The following is a 21,083-nucleotide window of genomic DNA, read 5'->3' as shown; positions in this document are numbered from 1 at the left end:
TTATGGGTAGAGAATACAGCGTGCTGTGTGGTGTTACAGGTAGAGAATACAGTGTGCTGTATGGTGTTACAGGTAGAGAATACAGTGTGCTGTATGGTGTTACAGGTAGAGAATACAGCGTGCTGTGTGGTGTTACAGGTAGAGAATACAGCGTGCTGTGTGGTGTTACAGGTAGAGAATACAGCGCGCTGTGTGGTGTTACAGGTAGAGAATACAGCGTGCTGTGTGGTGTTACAGGTAGAGAATACAGCGTGCTGTGTGGTGTTACAGGTAGAGAATACAGCGTGCTGTGTGGTGTTACAGGTAGAGAATACAGCGTGCTGTGTGGTGTTACAGATAGAGAATACAGTGTGCTTTGTGGTGTTACAGGTAGAGAATACAGCATGCTGTGTGGTGTTACAGGTAGGGAATACAGCGTGCTGTGTGGTGTTACAGGTAGAGAATACAGTGTGCTGTGTGGTGTTACAGGTAGAGAATACAGCGTGCTGTGTGCTGTGTGGTGTTACAGATAGAGAATACAGTGTGCTGTGTGGTGTTACAGGTAGAGAATACAGTGTGCTGTGTGGTGTTACAGGTAGGGAATACAGCGTGCTGTGTGGTGTTACAGGTAGTAGCTGTGTGGGTGGGAACACAATGAAATGATAAAGTACTGCAAGTAATTCATTAACACAATGAAACTGCAATGTGTGAACACAGCCTAGATGTTCTGTAACAGATTAGGGCGGGAAATGTGCAGGGTGGAGGACTGTGATGAACAGCTGAGGGAAAGCAATGCATTCTGGAACCAGTACTGCATTCTGGGGACTGCTCAACCAGAAAGTACAGAAACACAATACAGAACCTTCCTTCACCTTCTAAGCTGACAGTATGTCTGTTACCTAGAAGGGATATACGACCCAGATACCTGACCGATATCATATCAATATTTCAAAATAATAAATATCTTTAAATTCCTTAAATATTCCTGTGGTTGGATAGAGGTTTTTTATCCTTTAGATGTTCGGCTATTGCCCGGAAACTACAAAATTGAGGGAGAGCTGGTGTAACAGTCTGGGATCATGATCAGAGCCCAATTACATATAAGAAACAGGTTGTAAGCAGAGATCGGTACAGAGGTATTGGCAATATGGATAGTCACATGTGGTCAATAAAGATCCAGGTACTGTATATGCTATATGGGGAAGTGTGTACATAGTTCAGTACATAGGTGCTTGATCAAGACTGAGAGTAATATAATCTTACAAAGATAATGGACATTATGGGGGCCTCCCAAGTCTCCATCGACAGATGATGGGACCTGATGTAATGGATTTTCTTTTTTTTTTTAAAATTCTTTATTTATCAGAGTTTATCATAAAGAAAATAAGGGTGGTTACAGACTATCAGAAAGATCGACACTTGGAGAACAGCGTAACACATAGGTACAATAACCGCCCACAGTCAATGGGCACCAACATTTGAATAGAAAAGGCCACGAAACCCTTGTAGCCTTCAAACTTTTTAAAGATAAAGAAAAGAGGGGGGAAGAGGGACAAGAACCAATAAAACATAAAAAAAAAAAAAAAAAAAAAAAAGGGGGGGGGGAGGGGAGAAGGGCGGGAAGGGGTAGGGGAGGGGAAGGGAGGGGTCAGGACACCCGGACCAGCCACCATCATCCTTAGATTGTTAGGAACTGCTTATACTCGGGGGACCCCTCAAAGATGGTCCAGGTCGTCCACGCTGAAGCAAATTTCTCAGAACGCTCCTGTAAAGAGGCCGTCAATTCCTCCAGTCTCTGTATGTCCTCCACCTTGCGAATCCAATGACCCACAGTAGGCAGGACAGTTGACTTCCAATGAGCTGGAACGCAGGCTCTAGCAGCATTAACCAGGAATTTAAGGATGGATTTTTTGTATCGTTTAATGGGGATGTCTGACAGGTGCAGTAGAAAGAAAGCGGGAGTGTTAGGAATTTCATAATGTAAGGTGTTGCTAATGATATTACGAACCTCCTCCCAGAAGGGCCTTAGTACCGGGCAGGACCAGAATACATGAAGCAACGTACCCTCCCCCACTTCACATCGCCAGCAAACCGGGGGTACCCCCGGGAAGATCCTATGCAGTCTCACAGGGACGTAGTACCACCTAGCTAACAGTTTATAACCCGCCTCCTGAAATTTGCTTGCAATCGAGGATTTATGCGTAAATTGCAACACCCTGTCCAACTGTTTGTCCGTAATTGAAATATTTAGATCCTCTTCCCATTGAGCCACAAAGGGAGGGCGAAAGTCGTCAGGAGGCGAGACAAGGAGAGAGTAGAATACAGAGAGGGAGTGTCGCAGTGGGTCAGACCCCATGCATATTGTTTCAAAAGATGTAAGAGAACGAGCAAACCCAGATGGAGTTGGGAGAGACCTCAGGAAGTGTGATAATTGTCTCACTCGCCAGGAACCAAGACCAACCGGTTCCTTCACCTCCAACAGTTCCTGGGCGGTAAGCCACCTGCCATTGTAAAGAAAATCCTGCGCTCGGTATTTCCCTGCCGTCCGCCATGACCTAAATGGTCCGGAGAGACCAGGGTCAAACTGCGGGTTCCCCAGAACTGGAAAAAGCGGGGAAGGTTTGGGGGAAACGTCTTCCCTAGGGAGCACACTTTGACAGGTGACCAGCGTCGGGCCTATAGAGGGATGGCGAGATAAGTTCCCCAGGTGCGCAGGGTGGATCCAGGGAAGAGACGTTAGAGGCACTGAGGTAAAGGTTTGTTCCAATCTGACCCATTGTTTAAGGTCAGCATGTCTGTGCCAGTCTAGGACTCTTTGCAACACAGAGGCCTCATAATAAGCTCTGATATTCGGCAGACCAATGCCCCCCCTGTGTTTCGGTACGAACAGGAGCGTACGGGAGATTCTAGGCACCCTCCCTGCCCAAATAAACCTGGTTAAGTCCTTGGAAAGAAGGCGGAAAAATTGGTTAGGGATTTTAATCGGGAGGGTCTGCAAGAGGTATAGGAGTCTGGGCAGTACGTTCATTTTATATATGGAACATCTACCAAACCAGGTGTATAGACCTTTGGACCACCTGGTCAAGTCATCATGGAGTGTCTTGTATAAGGGAAGGAAGTTACGGGTATACAAATCAGATAGGTTCCTGGTGATCCACACACCCAGATATCTAATAGAGGAGGAGGACCATCGGAAAGAGAAGGAGTCCGCCAGTGACGATTGTAAGGAGGATGGGAGGGAAACATTAAGAGCCAATGACTTCTGGTAATTAATCTTGAAATTAGCGAGGCTGGAGAACAACCCCAATTCCTCCAGTAGGTTGGGGAAAGAAGTCAGGGGGGAGGTTATGAAGAACAGGAGATCGTCCGCATACGCGGCCAGTTTCACCGAGTGAGGTCCCATAGAGAGGCCCTTTATGTCCGGATTAGCTCTGATCCTCCTCAGCAACGGCTCCAGGGTAAGGACAAAGATCAATGGGGACAGAGGACAGCCTTGACGCGTGCCATTATTAATCGAAAAAGGTTGCGAGAACACCCCATTGACCTTTGTCATCGCCGTGGGAGCAGAGTACAGGGAGGTGATCCAAGCAAGCATAGAAGGCCCCAGACCTATATGTTTTAGAACTGAAAATAGGAACTGCCAGTTGATTCTATCAAACGCCTTCTCTGCGTCTGTAGAAAGCAGGCACAGAGGGACGCTATTAGATTGTGCGAAGTGGATAGCATTGATAACCTTAGTGGTGTTATCCCTGGCTTCACGGGCCTGAATAAAACCAACCTGATCATCCTGTATTATGTCTGGGAGGGAGGGGGCCAGTCTGGAGGCTAGGACCTTTGCAAACAATTTTAAATCTAAGTTTAGTAGAGAGATCGGGCGGTAGCTAGAACATATCACCGGGTCCTTCCCTTCCTTATGTATTACCGCTATATGGGCAAAGGACATGTCTGAAGGCAGCAGATCTCCCGAAGAGACCGAATTAAGTGCCGACACTAAGGGGTCAAGGAGCTGGTCAGCGAATTTTTTGTAATATGAGGCCGGAAACCCATCCGGACCTGGGGCCTTGGAGGATTGCATCGTTTGTAAGGCCAGGGCTAATTCCTCCTTCGTGATGGGATCATCCAAGGCCTCAATAACATCTGTTGTCAAGCTAGGCAGTCCCGATTCAGTGATGTATTGGCGGATCGCCGAGGATAAGTCCGTTGAGGACTTAGGGAGGTTGTAAAGTTTTTGGTAGAAAGTCGCGAATTCAGCGGCTATACCAATGGGGTCAGTGGTCTTAGAGCCGTTACCGTTGGCTACGACCGGGACAAAGGCTCTCAGTCTCTGCTCCCTCAGCGATCTCGCCAAGCACCTACTGCTTTTATTGCCAAATTCGTAGAAGTGACGTCGTCCTTTAAGAAGGAGAAATTTAGTTTTAAAGTTCAGTTTGTCTTTAAGTTTCTTTCTAGCCACGATGAGGTCCGCCAGCGCCACGGGGTCATGGGATTTTTTATGTGCCCTCTCCAAAGACTCAACCAGGGCTATGAGTTTGGCAAACTCCAAAGCCCGTTCCTTTTTTAATCTGGCTCCGTGTTTAATAAATGAGCCTCTGATAACGCATTTATGAGCTGCCCACACCGAAAGTGAGGAGGTATCTGTGGGGCTGTTTTCCCTAAAGTAATTGACAAGGTCAGTTTTAATCGCCTCCCGTACTGCTAGATCGCTTAGGAGTGACTCATTTAACCTCCAGTGCCAATGTCGGGGAAGAGACATGGGGGACACCATCTCCATACGGACCATCGCGTGGTCAGCGTATGTGATTGGGTCGATTACCACTGTGCGCACCTGTGGAAGATCTGCGTGTTTAATGAAAAAATAATCCAGGCGGGAATAAACGTCATGAACTGCTGAGAAAAAGGAAAAATCTTTCCCATCGGGGTGTGCTGCCCATCAACTGATGGCACTGGAGAAGGCGGGTGAACTTCCTGAGGTATGCTCTAGGTATACTAGACACTCCCCTGGAAACATCAAGACTCGGATCAATGGCCAGGTTAAAATCCCCTCCCACTATCACCGTGCCCTCAGCAAATTCATCAAGTTTTGTCAAGATAGGATCTAAGGTCTGAAGTTGGTGGGTGTTGGGTAGATAGATATTAGCTAGGATGTAATGGATTTTCACTGCCCGTCCCCTTTGTTCTGAGAGGTAAACTGCCACTATAGATATCTAGATGTGGATTACCCCACACACTCCTATTACTATAAGGAACATGTTTTCTGGATGTTCATCTGTTCTGGACGTTCATGTTTACAGGAAGGATGGAAGAGATAAACTTATTGGAGGTGACCAGATGTACTAACTGAGCAGGGCATCCATCAATGGGTCGTGAGGCGGAAGAGGGGAGAGCTGGAGAATGCCGGCCAGTGCCCCTTGAGCGGGCATGGGGAGCAGTGAATATAAGTTCTTTATTACGTTCCCCTCACTCCTCCTTTAATAATACACACCTGATAAATTTGAGATTCATGCCAATGGTGGCCCTGTGTGAGCTGGAGTTTCTAGATTTACTGGTTAAAAAAGAGAATGAAAAAAATCGTCACCTATGGTTACAGCATGTAATAGATTATTCCACTACCAAAGTTCTCATCATTTACATATGAAACAGGCTATACCGTATAGTCAATGCCTCTGATTACGAAGAGTTAACAGTACTGAAAAGGACTTTACAGATCAATCTAATTCTAAGGAACTTTACAATCCATTGCTGTCTAGGGGTTACCCCAAAAGAGCTAAAAAGAAAGATCGGAGACAAATTTTGAACATGCTTCTCTTTTGCCTTCTGATAGCCCAACAGCAGAAAAAATCCAAATGGTCCAAAGCAATAGGACCAAGTTCAGACAGGTGGAAACGCTTAAAGGAAACCTGTCACCCCCCATGCCGGGGTGACAGGCTCCCGACCCCATGTTAGATCCCCCTATACTTACCTCATTGTGCCGGGTCCCACTTCCTGAGCCGGGCGGGTAAGTGAGATTTGAGCGCCCGAAGCCTGTCGCAGGAGAGTCCGATGCCCATAGAGAATGACGGCGCATCGGACTCCCCATTCATTCTCTATGAGCATCTGACTCTCCTATGAGCGCGCGTGCCGGGCTTATGGCCTTATTGCATTATTCATGCATATTGCACATTTGCACGAAAAAAATCTTTATAAAACTGTAGACTATAATTAATAACATCAAACTGTATGTAAATAAAATTTTTTCAAAGAAAATAAATTTTTTTTTTTTTTCTATATAAAATGTGAAATAAGGTTCAAGGTGCTAAATTTACTGTTTGCATTCGTCACAAGTATAATTTACATGTCTTTTGCATAAGTACTTTGCACATTTGCAACATATCACATTTGATTTGTGATTACTTGATGTTGGAAAGAAGGCGCATCGTTTCCGTTTTAGGCTGGTTGCAATGCTGATGGAGGCCGTAGGTATCGTGGCAGAGGTAGCGGAAGCTCTTGGTTCACTATCTTCAGCATGCTGTTGGATCCAATGGACAATGGCTGCAGCTCCGTTATCTCTGGGTGTTACTTTACTTTGTTCAATATATGGGCTAACCAGTGATTTCCCCAACTTTTGTCCCAATTTGGGTCTATTTCACTCCATAACACAAAGGCATTGTACACCAACACATCAAGAATGTTATGAAAAACAACCATTGGCCACCGATTAGTTTTGCGTTTACAGGTGTAAGTGCCTATGAGTTGATCTAGAGCAGGGGTGTCAAACTCAAATACACAGTGGGCCAAAATTGAAAAATTGGGACAAAGTCGCGGGCCAAACTTGATAATTATTGAAGCGCAAATGCAGCGGTTCTGGCACTGTCAGTGGTGTGCATCTCCCAGCACTGTGTACTATGATAAATGACATGATAAATTGCTGTGACATGATTAAACCCCAACCCATGTAATTGCCAACCCCCCCCCCCCCCAATATTGCCCCATGTAGTATCCAACCCAACCAAAACTGCCCTACATATTAGCCAGCCCTCCCAATAGTGCCCAAATAGTAGCCAGCCCCCCAAGTGTCCCATATAGTAGCCAGCCCTCCCCAATAGTCTAATATAGTAGCCAGCCCTCCCCAATAGTCTCCTATAGTAGCCAGCCATCCCCCATAGTCTCTTATATAGTAGCCAGCCCTCCCCCATAGTCTCTAATATAGTAGCCAGCCCTCCCCAATAGTCTCATGTAGTAGCCAGCCCTCCCCATAGTCTCTTACATAGTAGGCAGCCCTCCCCTGTAGCCTCATGTAGTAGCCATCCCTCCCCCATAGTGTCTTATATAGTAGCCAGCCCTTCCCTGTAGTCTCTTATATAGTAGCCATCCCTCCCCCCATAGTCTCTTATATAGTAGCCAGTCCTCCCCATAGTCTCTTATATAGTAGCCATCCCTCCCCCCATAGTCTCTTATATAGTAGCCAGTCCTCCCCATAGTCTCTTATATAGTAGCCAGCCCTCCCCATAGGCTCTTGTATAGTAGCCAGCCAACCCCATAGTCTCTTATATAGTAGCCAGCCCTCCCCAGTAGTCTCATATAGTAGCCAGCCCTCCCCCAGTCTCTTATATAGTAGGCAGCCCTCCCCTGTAGCCTCATGTAGTAGCCATCCCTCCCCCATAGTGTCTTATATAGTAGCCAGCCCTTCCCTGTAGTCTCTTATATAGTAGCCATCCCTCCCCCCATAGTCTCTTATATAGTAGCCAGTCCTCCCCATAGTCTCTTATATAGTAGCCATCCCTCCCCCCATAGTCTCTTATATAGTAGCCAGTCCTCCCCATAGTCTCTTATATAGTAGCCAGCCCTCCCCATAGGCTCTTGTATAGTAGCCAGCCAACCCCATAGTCTCTTATATAGTAGCCAGCCCTCCCCAGTAGTCTCATATAGTAGCCAGCCCTCCCCAGTAGTCTCATATAGTAGCCAGCCCTCCCCCATAGTCTCTTATATAGTAGCTAGTCCTCCCCATAGTCTCTTATATAGTAGCCAGTCCTCCCCATAGTCTCTTATATAGTAGCCATCCCTCCCCCCATAGTCTCTTATATAGTAGCCAGTCCTCCCCATAGTCTCTTATATAGTAGCCAGCCCTCCCCATAGGCTCTTGTATAGTAGCCAGCCAACCCCATAGTCTCTTTTATAGTAGCCAGCCCTCCCCAGTAGTCTCATATAGTAGCTAGGCCTCCCCAGTAGTCTCATATAGTAGCCGGCCCTCCCCCATAGTCTCCTATATAGTAGCCAGCCCTCCCCAGTAGTCTCATATAGTAGCTAGGCCTCCCCAGTAGTCTCATATAGTAGCCAGCCCTCCCCCATAGTATCCTATATAGTAACCAGCCCTCCCAGTAGTCTCTTATATAGTAGCCAGCCCTCCCCCATAGGGTCTTATATAGTAGCCAGCCCTCCCCTATAGGGTCTTATATAGTAGCCAGCCCTCCCCATAGTCTCATATAGTAGCTAGGACTCCCCCATAGTCTCTTATATAGTAGCCATGGTGGGCCAGATGTAATTCAAAATTAGATTATTATAACTCCTTTATTTATTTTTTTTAAATGGCTGGAGATTAGTATAAAAGGCTATCGGTCATTTTTGACCAAACAGTACAAGAGTAAAAAAAGACGTGGAGCAAAAAAATAAACAAAAAATAAATGAATAAAAACTGCTATTAGTAAGAACCCCTCATATGAGGAAAAGTCAATGAACCACAAGTTTCAGAACCGCATAATGAATATTTTAAAAAATATAATTTAAATTCGGTCATTTTTGACCCAACAGAACAGCAGGGTTAAACTCAGGATGTAACTGTACGTTGTTGAGCCACAATGCACTGCAAAAAAAAGGACGTGGAGGGGTTAAGCTAGAAATTCGGGTCTCTTTGGATACCAACATGAAATGAGACCATAATGTGCGCAGATCCCATTCATGACAGGAATGGGGGGGTCTGCACCCCTCCCTGCCATGTGACTGATCACATGACTGTGACATCACCGCAGGTCCTGTAACCAGAGAGCTACTCTACTGTGAACAATGGCACCTGATCATGTGATCTCCTGATGCCTCCTCTCCGATCACATGACTGTGACATCATCACAGGTCCTGTAAGCAGCCACACAGTCCTGTACACCCTGCAGGTCAGGTATGTGGACAGTCAGGTCACCAGGGGGACGAGGTATTATTAACCCCTTCGTCTTCGCAATGTTGCATCCAGAGAGACGTAACTTTCAGTAGAAGGAGGATGAGTTTTGTGAAAATTTTGATGGCAAATAAAAATAAATTATTGAATCACTTGTATCCTTTTTTTTTTTTTGGGGGGGGGGGAGACTTTTAAATTTGGGGTGTTCCCCAGCAGCAATATTGGTCACTAAAGGAGCAAATGTTTTCTCTTATTATCTCTAGTAATTTTATTTTGTTTATACTTTGTGTCATCTTCTTTCTATTCAGGTTCCTACAATACAGGATATCCTCTGTGGATTCGGTCTATATAAAATACTTGTCCTTAATGACCCGTCAAAGATGGAGAAGAAGAGAGACAAGATGGCGGAGAGGATAATAAATCTCACCCTAGAGATACTATTCCAGCTTACTGGAGAGGTGAGGGGGATTCTGGGAGTGATGTCACATGACCCCATTCTTCTCTATGTAATATCAGATGGATATGACTGGAGAGGTGAGGGGGATTCTGGGAGTGATGTCACATGACACCATTCTTCTCTATGTAATAACAGATAGATATGACTGGAGAGGTGAGGGGGATTCTGGGAATGTATGTAGTGAGATGTATTACTGTATCTCCATAACCAGGATTACACAGTGGTGAAGAAGACCTCTAGTGGGCGCTGTGGGGCCCCTGTGTGTGAGGGATGGGGAAGAACCCTGAGCCCAATCCCGGGGCCCCCACCTCACCCCCTGATACATGAGGAAATCAATGAGCAGAAGATCCTAGAACTCACCAACAAGATGGTGGAGCTGCTGACTGGAGAGGTGAGGAGGCTGCTGGGAATGCTGGGACATTATACAGGAAGGCTATGAAGGGATGGGGGGGATGACTGTGTGATCATTGTGTGTGTCAGGTTCCTATAAGGTGTCAGGATGTGGCGCTCTATTTCTCCATGGAGGAGTGGGAGTATGTAGAAGGACACAAGGATCAGTACAAGGAGGCCATGATGGAGGATCAGCCGCCCCTCCCATCACCAGGTAATAGAGGCATAGCTAAGTAAATAAAAAAGAGAGAAAATACAGCTTTTAATTGTTAGAAAATTAAAAATATGGTATACTCATCTGTTTTATCTCTGCTGTGTCTAATGCTGCCACTCCCTTGTCCCTCCCTTGCTTGTTTTCTTCCCTGCAGAGGTGATATGCCTGTATACCCTGACAGCAGTGATTAGGAACACATTTTGAAGATAAAATAAGCAAAAATTGTGTACTGAAGAAAGGGTACCCCCTTAATCACTTCATTGTGCCACTGTATCCCTTAAAGTAATTTATTGATGCCACCTCTAATGTACTGTGCCACTGTCCTCTCATGTTCTGTGCCACCGTCTTCTAAAGTACTGTACCACTGTCCCCTCTAATGTACTGTACCACTGTCCCCTCTAATGTACTGTACCACTGTCCCCTCTAATGTACTGTACCACTGTCCCCTCTAATGTACTGTACCACTGTCCCCTCTAATGTACCGTGCCATAGTCCCCTCTAATATACTGTGCCAATGTGCTCCCTAATGTACTGTGTCACTGTCCTCCCTAATGTACTCTACCACTGTGCTCTCTAATGTACTGTGTCACTGTCCCCACTAATGTACTCTACCACTGTGCTCCCTAATGTACTGTGTCACTGTCCCCTCTAATGTACTCTACCACTGTCCATTCTAATGTACTGTACCACTGTTCTCCCTAGTGTACTGGGCCACTGTCCCCTCTAATGTTCTGTGCCACAGTCCCTTTAAATGTACTGTGCCACTGTCCCCTCTAATGTACTGTGCCACTGCCCTCCAATCACTGTTTCCCAAACTGTAGCTCTCCTGATGTTGCAGAACTACAATTTCCATCACAAACTGTCTGCAGGACGTGATGGGTGTTGTAGTTCTGCATCATGGAGTGCCACAGGTTGGGGAACACATCCCGTACTACTCTGCCCCTTTAGTTATGCTTTCCTCTCCTGGCTTCCTCTCTCCGGTGCTCTGACCTCCACTGGTCAGGTCTGGATCTTGTGTAATTCAGGGGGAGATAATTGCACTGCTCTGCATAACAGAGGGAGTACCGAGTGGCAGCACAGGGCTCCCCTCCTCCTGCCAGCACTCCGCTATTCCATTGTATCAGTGATGGGCAGCGATGTGCTGATACAACTGAATAGCGGTAGAGCAGTCTGCGGGTTTGCTTATTGCAGTTCTCCCAAACTGGTTGTTATTTTCACAGCTGATTCTAGAGAACTACTAAATGACAGTGAGTGGTGTTGGGTGTGTGTGCCTTGGGAACCTTTTGCCACTGCAAGGTAATAGACATTACTTTGAAAAATCTGTGTTGTTGCTACACGCTGTCATTTATTGTCAATAGGGGTCAGAAAGTTATATAGATTTGTAATTTACTTCTATTAGAAAAAAATCTCCACTCTTCCAGTACTTATCAGCTCCTGTATGTCCTGCAGGAAGTGGTGTGTTCTTTCCAGGCTGACACAGTGCTCTCTGCTACCACCTCTGTCCATGTCGGGAACTGTCGAGAGCAGTAGCAAATCCACATAGAAAACCTCTCCTGCTCTGGACAGTTCCTGACATGGACAGAGGTGGCAGCAGAGAGCACTGTGTCAGACTGGAAAGAATACACCACTTCCTGCAGGACATACAGCAGCTGATAATTACTGAAAGACTTGAGATTTTCAAATAGAAGTGAATTAAAAATCTATATAACTTTCTGACACCAGTTCATTTGAAAGAAAAAAGCGTTTTGTGGAGTTCCCCTTCAAGTACATTTTGTTCTATGCCTTTTCCTAATTTTGAGCCTATTTATTCTACTGTTGTCAGGTGATTGTACCTGGAGCTTGGACGGACAGCTGATATCCTCAGATTTCAAGGCAGATGACTGTGTTATCACAGAAGATATAAATGAAGACCAAGAAATTATTTCGGATATACCCTCAGCCCTTCACACCGAAGATCTGTCATCTGATACTATTAGACAGGCCCCATGTTCTGATGCACAGACTGTTAAGAATAAGAAAACTCACAGAAGAGGTGTTGTACATCAAAGAGATCATACAGGGGAGAAGCCATATTCATGTTCAGAATGTGGAAAATGCTATGTCCTCAAAAAATCTCTTTCTATACATCAAAGAATTCACACAGGGGTAAGGCTATTTTCATGTTCAGAATGTGAGAAATGCTTCAGCACTAATTCCAATCTTGTTGCACATATGAGAAGTCACACAGGGGAGAAGCCATTTTCTTGTTCAGAATGTGGTAAACGTTATAGCTTTAAGTCAACCCTTGTTGTACATCAGAGAACTCACACAGGAGAGATGCCATTTGTATGTTCAGAGTGTGGCAAATGTTACTCTCGCAGGAAATTTCTTGTTGCACATCAGAGAATTCACACAGGAGAGAAACCATTTTCCTGTTCAGAATGTGGGCAATGTTTCTGCAATAAATCCTCTCTTATTACACATGAGAGAATTCACACTGGGGAGACACCTTTTTCATGCTTACAGTGTGGCCAAAGTTTTAGCACTAAATCATCTCTTATTACTCATCAGAGAATTCACACTGGGGAGAAGCCCTTTTCATGTTCAGAATGCGGAAAACGTTATAGCCTTAAATCATCTCTTGTTATACATCAGAAAACTCACACCGGAGAGACACCATTTGCATGTTCGGAATGTGGAAAATGTTACGCCGTCAAAAAACTTCTCGTTCTCCATCAGAAAATTCATACAGGAGAGAAACCATATTCATGTCCAGAATGTGGCAAATGTTATACCCACAAAAACTCACTTGTTATACATCAGAGAACCCACACTGGGGAGAAGCTGTTTTCCTGTTCAGAATGTGGGAAATGTTTCAGCACTAGATCAAGCCTTATTACTCATCAGAAAATTCACAAAGGGAAGAAGCCATTTTCATGTTCAGAGTGCGAGAGACGTTTTAGCAATAAATCAAACCTCCTTAGGCACATCAGAAATCACACAGGGGAGAAGCTGTTTTCGTGTTCTTAATCTTGTTAGACATAAAATAACTTGCGGAATCAAGTGATCTTTTTATAGACTGGTAAATCCATAGAACAGATCCATTGCAGATTACACACTGAAATTGAAAACATTTGAAATGTGTGTACAATATTTTATTTAATATATAAAACTTGTCACCAATTGCTCATAAACGTTTGATTCAAACCGTGTTCTCATGTTTTTAGGTCTTTTATTTAGCCTTTAAATGTTAATTACTTTAATGCTGCCCGAACCACAGAGCCTTTCCCTGGTGCCTTCTCTCCTTCCCATCAGCCTTGATACACTCCTCCCTGTTTTAGGGTAATGGGAGATATCTGTCAATCAAAGCGCACAGAACACACCAGGGACTGCCCCGATGACTTGTGGTTCATTGATAACAGGTTTTTATTAAAGGAGTTATCCATGTTTCTCTACCTGTAACACCACACAGCACTGTATTCTCTACCTGTAACACCACACAGCACTCTGTATTCTCTACCTGTAACACCACACAGCACACTGTATTCTCTACCTGTAACACCACACAGCACAGTGTATTCTCTACCTGTAACACCACACAGCACAGTGTATTCTCTACCTGTAACACCACACAGCACGCTGTATTCTCTACCTGTAACACCACACAGCACTGTATTCTCTGCCTGTAACACCACAACACGCTGTATTCTCTACCTGTAACACCACACAGCACACTGTATTCTCTACCTGTAACACCACACAGGACGCTGTATTCTCTACCTGTAACCCCACACAGCGCGCTGTATTCTGTACCTGTAACAGCACACTGTATTCTCTACCTGTAACACCACACAGCACGCTGTATTCTCTACCTGTAACACCGCACAGCACGCTGTATTCTCTACCTGTAACACCGCACAGCACGCTGTATTCTCTACTTGTAACACCACACAGCACGCTGTATTCTCTACCTGTAACACCACACAGCACGCTGTATTCTCTACCTGTAACACCACACAGCACGCTGTATTCTCTACCTGTAACACCACACAGCACACTGTATTCTCTACCTGTAACACCACACACCACACTGTATTCTCTACCTGTAACACCACACTGTATTCTCTACCTGTAACACTGATATTGGAATAAAGTAAATTTCTTTTCATTTCCACGCACATATTATGATCAAGCATCTGTTATCTTTCAAGTTGAGCCCCACAATAAGGCTCTGCCGCTTAGCATCATTTACTTGTGTTACTGCATCATTCTTGTGAATACGCTGCAGTACTGCAATGACATTTCAACGTGTGTGAACATAGCCCTAATTTCAGTGACGTTTTAGCACCTGCTTCTGGCTGGTCAGAGATGGTGAATCATTACGGTAATACATTGTATAGACACATCTATATAACTTTTAATGTACTTTTAATAGAAAACAAGTTTTTCTTATCCAGGGTTCCCCTTTAAGGCTCCTATCGGCACCCTGGTCTTCCTCTTGGAGTGGACATCACCATGACTGGCCTCAGTGGTCACAGCATGGAAGTGCCAAAATTTGGTATAGTTTTTTGGGGTGTGAGACGGTAGGTTGCTTTGGAGTTCCTGACTTTTTGACCAGGAATGGATTTGAAAAGAGGAGAAATCCCAGTCTTTCCTTTATGACCTGTTTATAGTCTGTTTCTGGCTTTGGCTTCAAATCTTTGTCAGATAATCTGCCAGATAATCTTTCTGTGTAAATGGACCCTTAATCAGTCCCATTGAAAACTTTCAATGCCAAGACTTTTTTTTTTTATTGTTCTTGTGACATAATAGTACAAAGGTGTTGGGAGAAGATGGATGCATCCCTAGGGTTAGTATTGGTGTGGATCCATGCATATTGCTACATACTATAAATATACTATATATGACCTAGTTATGTTTCACTGAACAAGTTTTTTGTGTTTTTTTTTTTAAAGAAATGATGGAAAGTTCGGTAAATATTCTCCCAATCTTTTTTTTTTTTATTATACTTTATAAAGTATAATGACTTTTATTTTATTTTTCTGTTACACTAGATTTTTTTCATAGTTTTCATGTTGTTTTTGTTCTTCCAATAGTTTCTCTCTCTTTCTCTAATGGTTTCTCTAAGTTCTTCTACACCGTAGCCTTTTGATATGAATTTCATTGAAAGTTGATTCCCTTCCTTTAAGAATTCTTCCTTTTTCTTAACAATTTCTCCTCAATCTGAGAAATTGACTTTGGGGGATGTTTGTCAACCATATTGGTAGATGGCAGCTGGTCATATGTATGAAGTTTGTTCTAGTGAGGATCCGATTGTTCTGTATGTAGATAGTGAGATCTAAAAAGTGAATCTATACGAGGGTGTAAATTGCAGATATAAGGCATTTTTATTCATTTATTTATATTGTTTAAAAACTGTTCAAGGTGTCACGACCCCCCATATAAAAATTTACGTCGTCAATAAATCTCCGCTAACGGACAGGACAAAGTTGTCGCCATCTGTTGTCTCAGTGAATATGGTTTGTTCTTGTGTTTTACTACAGTATTTAGGAACATGATGTCCAAAGTTCCAATAATATGGTGTGACTTCCACTCAATCTGATTTAAAATCTGTAAAAGATGTTTCGTATCCTTGAGATAAGCAGGAAGAGTATTCACTAGAGATGAGCGAGTACTAAAATGCTCAAATGCTTGTTACTCGAGTCGAGTATTTTCCAATGTTCGAGTGCTTGATTCAATGGAAGTTGTAGTTCTGCTACAGATAAGAGGATGACATATAACATGAAGGGGAGACGGCGACACAGTACACAAGTGAGGGGGCACAGTACATGATGGGGAGATGGTGACACATTACACAAGGGGGGGGAAGGGGGCACAGTACATGAGGAGGAGACTGTGGCACAGAACGAGGGGGGGGGAGGGGGCGCAGTACATGACGGGGAGATGGTGACACAGTACATGAGGGGGAGACAGTGGCACAGAACACGAGGGGGAGACGGTGGCAAAGTACATTAGGCACTTTATGAGTACTTGTGATGTATGTTGGCATACTAGACCATATTGAAAATGCTTTTTTTTTCTGATCAAGAAATCCTGAAGGCGTTTCCTGAAGGTAAAAATGGATAACTGTCAGGAAATCCTGATACTTTCCAGAAGCCATTTGAGGCCTCCTGATCAGGATTTCCTGATAGTAAAAATTGACACGGACATGGAATGGGGCCTTAAGTGTCACTGTCGTTTGGGAAAACTTTTGAGATGTCATAGAGACATCATGGAGACACGTCAAAAGTTTTGATCGATCCGGGTCTGAGTGTTCATACCTGTACTGATCGGGAGAACGAGCGGGGAGAGGACTGTGCTGCAGCACGGTCTACTCCTCCTTTGTATAAGAAATGAAATCAGGCTCCATAGGCTTCCGTTATGAGCCTTACTTTTTTTCTTACACAGAGCAGGAGTGGACTAGGCTGTCCACTGCAGTCTTTTCCCGGCTCAATCTCCCGATTGGTATGGCTCTGAGCCCTCAGATCCGGATCGATCAAAACTTTCGAATTATCTCTATTTAACATCTTCATCAATGTGTTCCACGTCAATGGTCACACTTCTAACCTGAGCCAGGTGAGTGAGATGGTTAAGAGATTCAACTGTCTCATCAACATCAGAGAGGAAGTCATCCAAATGAGTTGCTAACTCAAAGCCACTCTTAAGAAAACACTTAGTAATAGTGTCAGCCTTTACATCAGCCCAAGCACTCTTTATCCAGCTCAGTGCATCAGAAACATTGATCGCTTTTCATTACATGCACTGACGTGACTTCGTCCATCTTGGCAATAATAGATTGCATGAGTCTCTTCCTGTAATAAATTTTTAAGGAATGTATAACCCCTTGATCCATTGGTTGCAGACATGATGTGGTGTTCGCTGGAAAGAACTTTAGTTCCACAAGTGTCATATTTTCTTTGGGGAGACAGGGAACATTATCTACAAAAAGTTTTATTTTTTGCTGCCGCATCTTTTCATTTAGTTTGACTAACCATGAACGAAAGATGTCAGATGTCATCCATGCTTTTCTATCGGCAAACCAGAATCAGATCTATCCTTTAAAAGCAGTATGGATTACTATTGGCTTCTCCTTTTCTCCACAGAGGTTGGCACATAAAGCTATGGTCAATCTTTGTTTCACTAACTTCCCACCTTTACGCTGGTCACCTTTTACAGTTAATGTTTGCCCCCTGTTGGCACCCCCTGACATCCCTGGTCCCCATCATGGCACCCCCTGACATCACTGGTCCCCATCATAGCACCCCGACATTCCTGAACCTCAAGATGGCGCCCCCTGACATTCCTTGTCCCCAATAAGGCATCCCCTGGTCCCTATAATGGCATCCCCTGATATCCCTGGTTTCTCTTATTAACCTCTTACTGGTCGCTGGATACTGTCTCCTGTAGTGAGAGGCTGGTGATCGTGTTATGGTTGTCCCTAAACGTTATGGAACTCCTTCTGCTTCTTCTCCAAGCTTAGCCACGCCTCCTCCTTCTGACCTCCAGCGTCCTTCCTCAAGGTACTTGTCAGCGCTGTCGGCTAGCGCTTTTCAGCATGTAAGGCCAAAGCCAGGAATGGATTTGAGAAGCGGAGAAATCTGTCTTTCGTTTATGACCTGTTGCCTGTTTACAGTCTGTTCCTGGCTTTGGCTTAAAAAAATCTTTCAGATAAATCTCTCTGGGTAAAGGCACCCTAATTCCTGCTTCTGGTCTTTATATAAGGTTTTATACGTACAAAATGTACACAAAAAAGCGGTCAGGGGCTCTGATCTGGGGGTGGTCTTCTAAAGGCATTATCCAAAGAAAATAATGGGGAAAAAAATCGGTCACAGAAAAAAAGCGGCCAGGAAGGTGGGGTGTTTTCTCAAAAAAGTGGTCTGCGCGGGAGGTTTCACTGTAGTTTTATAGATTGGGTCATGACAGACACAGCATTATCAAACATGTATACTATTTTGTTTTTTATGTTTTATTTACTTTGTATGGGGAATATATGACATTTTATTATTGGGGGGGGATAGGATGGGGGTTATTTTATTATGGTTTAGTGCATATTTTTTTCACTTTTACACCAGTGTATTAACTGGTGATCTTCTGAATGATGATACAATACACTGCACTACTACTGTAATGCAGTGTATTCTCTGTCAGCAGACATGTGAAGAGGCATTGGATATGCCATGGATAAGACTTCCAATCAGTCAGTATTTGGCACCGAAACTCGTTACATGCCGATGTCATGATTTGGTAGCCGCATTTAATGGGTTAAACTACCTAGAGTGGAGAATCAGTTACATTGGTAGATCACCTGTCATACTGACAGCTGATTCCACGCGATGACGGCGCAGGAGCACGGCGGTAATATTATATCCCTGTCCCGAGAGTCCATGCCTGTTTTAATGCATGACAATATCCTGCTGGCCTTAGAAGCAGCTGACTGACATTGTGTGCTGTTCTGTAGTCTATTATCTACAAGTACACCCAGATCCTTCTCCATCAGCGACTCTCCCAGAGTAACTCCCCCCAGGACATAGGATGCTGCAGGGTATTACTCCCCCCAGGACATAGGATGCTGCAGGTTATTACTCCCTCTAGGACATATGATGCTGCAGGTTATTACTCCCCCCAGGACATATGATGCTGCAGAATATTACTCCCCCTAGGACATATGATGCTGCAGGTTATTACTCCCCCTAGGACATATGATGCTACAGGGTATTACTCCCCCTAGGACATATGATGCTGCAGAATATTACTCCCCCTAGGACATATGATGCTGCAGGTTATTACTCCCCTAGGACATATGATGCGGAAGGTTATTACTTCCCCTAGGACATATGATGCTGCAGGTTATTACTCCCCCTAGGACATATGATGCTGCAGGTTATTACTCCCCCTAGGACATATAATGCTACAGGGTATTACTCCCCCTAGGACATATGATGCTGCAGAATATTACTCCCCTTAGGACATATGATGCGGAAGGTTATTACTTCCCCTAGGACATATGATGCTGCAGGTTATTACTCCCCCTAGGACATATGATGCTGCAGGTTATTACTCCCCCTAGGACATATGATGCTACAGGGTATTACTCCCCCCAGGACATAGGATGCTGCAGGTTATTACTCCCCCTAGGACATATGATGCTGCAGAATATTACTCCCCCTAGGACATATGATGCTGCAGGTTATTACTCCCCCTAGGACATATGATGCTGCAGGTTATTACTCCCCCTAGGACATATGATGCTACAGGGTATTACTCCCCCTAGGACATATGATGATGCAGAATATTACTCCCCCTAGGACATATGATGCTGCAGGTTATTACTCCCCCTAGGGCATATGATGCTGCAGGTTATTACTCCCCTAGGACATATGATGCGGAAGGTTATTACTTCCCCTAGGACATATGATGCTGCAGGTTATTACTCCCCCTAGGACATATGATGCTGCAGGTTATTACTCCCCCTAGGACATATGATGCTACAGGGTATTACTCCCCCTAGGACATATGATGCTGCAGGTTATTACTCCCCCCAGGACATATGATGCATGTGGGTTATTACTCCCCCTAGGACATATGATGCTGCAGGTTATTACTCCCTCTAGGACATATGATGCTGCAGGTTATTACTCCCCTAGGACATATGATGCGGAAGGTTATTACTTCCCCTAGGACATATGATGCTGCAGGTTATTACTCCCCCTAGGACATATGATGCTGCAGGTTATTACTCCCCCTAGGACATATGATGCTGCAGGTTATTACTCCCCCTAGGACATATGATGCTACAGGGTATTACTCCCCCTAGGACATATGATGCTGCAGGTTATTACTCCCCCCAGGACATATGATTTATGTGGGTTATTACTCCCCCTAGGACATATGATGCTGCAGGTTATTACTCCCTCTAGGACATATGATGCTGCAGGTTATTACTCCCCTAGGACATATGATGCAGAAGGTTATTACTTCCCCTAGGACATATGATGCTGCAGGTTATTACTCCCCCTAGGACATATGATGCTGCAGGTTATTACTTCCCCTAGGACATATGCTGCAGGTTATTACTCCCCCTAGGACATATGATGCTGCAGGTTATTACTCCCCCTAGGACATATGATGCTGCAGGTTATTACTCCCCCTAGGACATATGATGCTGCAGGTTATTACTCCCCCTAGGACATATGATGCTGCAGGTTATTACTCCCCCTAGGACATATGATGCTGCAGGTTATTACTCCCCCCAGGACATATGATGCATGTGGGTTATTAGTACCCAGGTGCATAACTTTACATTTATCCAGATTGAACCTCATTTGCCAAGTGGACGCCCAAACACTCAATGGGGGAGATTTATGGTGCGTTTAAACAGGCAGATTTATCTGACAGATTTTGGAAGCCAAAGCCAGGAATGGATTTGAAAAGAGGAGAAATCTTAGTCTTTCCTTTATGACCCCTTCCCTGTTTATGGTCTGTTCCTGGCTTTGGCTTAAAAAATCTGTCAGATAAATCTGCCTGTGTAAACGCACCATTATCAAACATGGTGTAACATGGTCCCACTTAACAGACAACGTTAACATAACAATATAACAAAACAAGGTGTGGCTGAATTACATGGACGTTACACATACACACACACACACACACACAGCTCTGCTGAAGTCACATATACACACACAGCTCTGCTGTATACACATAGACTTCAGGTGAGCCAGCACAGTCCTGTGTACACTGAGGTAACAAGCTGAGCCGCTGACTCGGCCATGTAACTGATCACATGACTGTGACATCATCGCAGGTCCTGTCAGCACAAAGCAAACACACAGCTACTCCACTGTCATGTGATCACTCGACTCCTTCACACAATGGGTCTGATC

The 21,083-nt window shown here is 44.5% G+C and overlaps 1 protein-coding gene across 1 annotated transcript; it reads left to right on the top strand.

Moving 5' to 3' along the window:
* The first annotated feature begins 9,079 nt into the window (after positions 1–9,079).
* Positions 9,080–13,434, top strand: LOC138772472 (oocyte zinc finger protein XlCOF22-like). The gene is made up of 5 exons (XM_069952888.1): positions 9,080–9,124; positions 9,430–9,579; positions 9,790–9,969; positions 10,059–10,182; positions 12,005–13,434. Exons 2-5 carry the CDS (start codon positions 9,502–9,504, stop codon positions 13,189–13,191), a joined length of 1,569 nt encoding a protein of 522 aa, XP_069808989.1. The 5' UTR covers positions 9,080–9,124; positions 9,430–9,501; the 3' UTR covers positions 13,192–13,434.
* Positions 13,435–21,083: the final 7,649 nt, after the last annotated feature.

This window comes from Dendropsophus ebraccatus, chromosome 14, assembly GCF_027789765.1.
Source record: "Dendropsophus ebraccatus isolate aDenEbr1 chromosome 14, aDenEbr1.pat, whole genome shotgun sequence".
In the NCBI taxonomy this organism is placed as follows: domain Eukaryota; kingdom Metazoa; phylum Chordata; class Amphibia; order Anura; family Hylidae; genus Dendropsophus; species Dendropsophus ebraccatus.
This window is presented reverse-complemented; position numbering and strand designations above follow the sequence as displayed.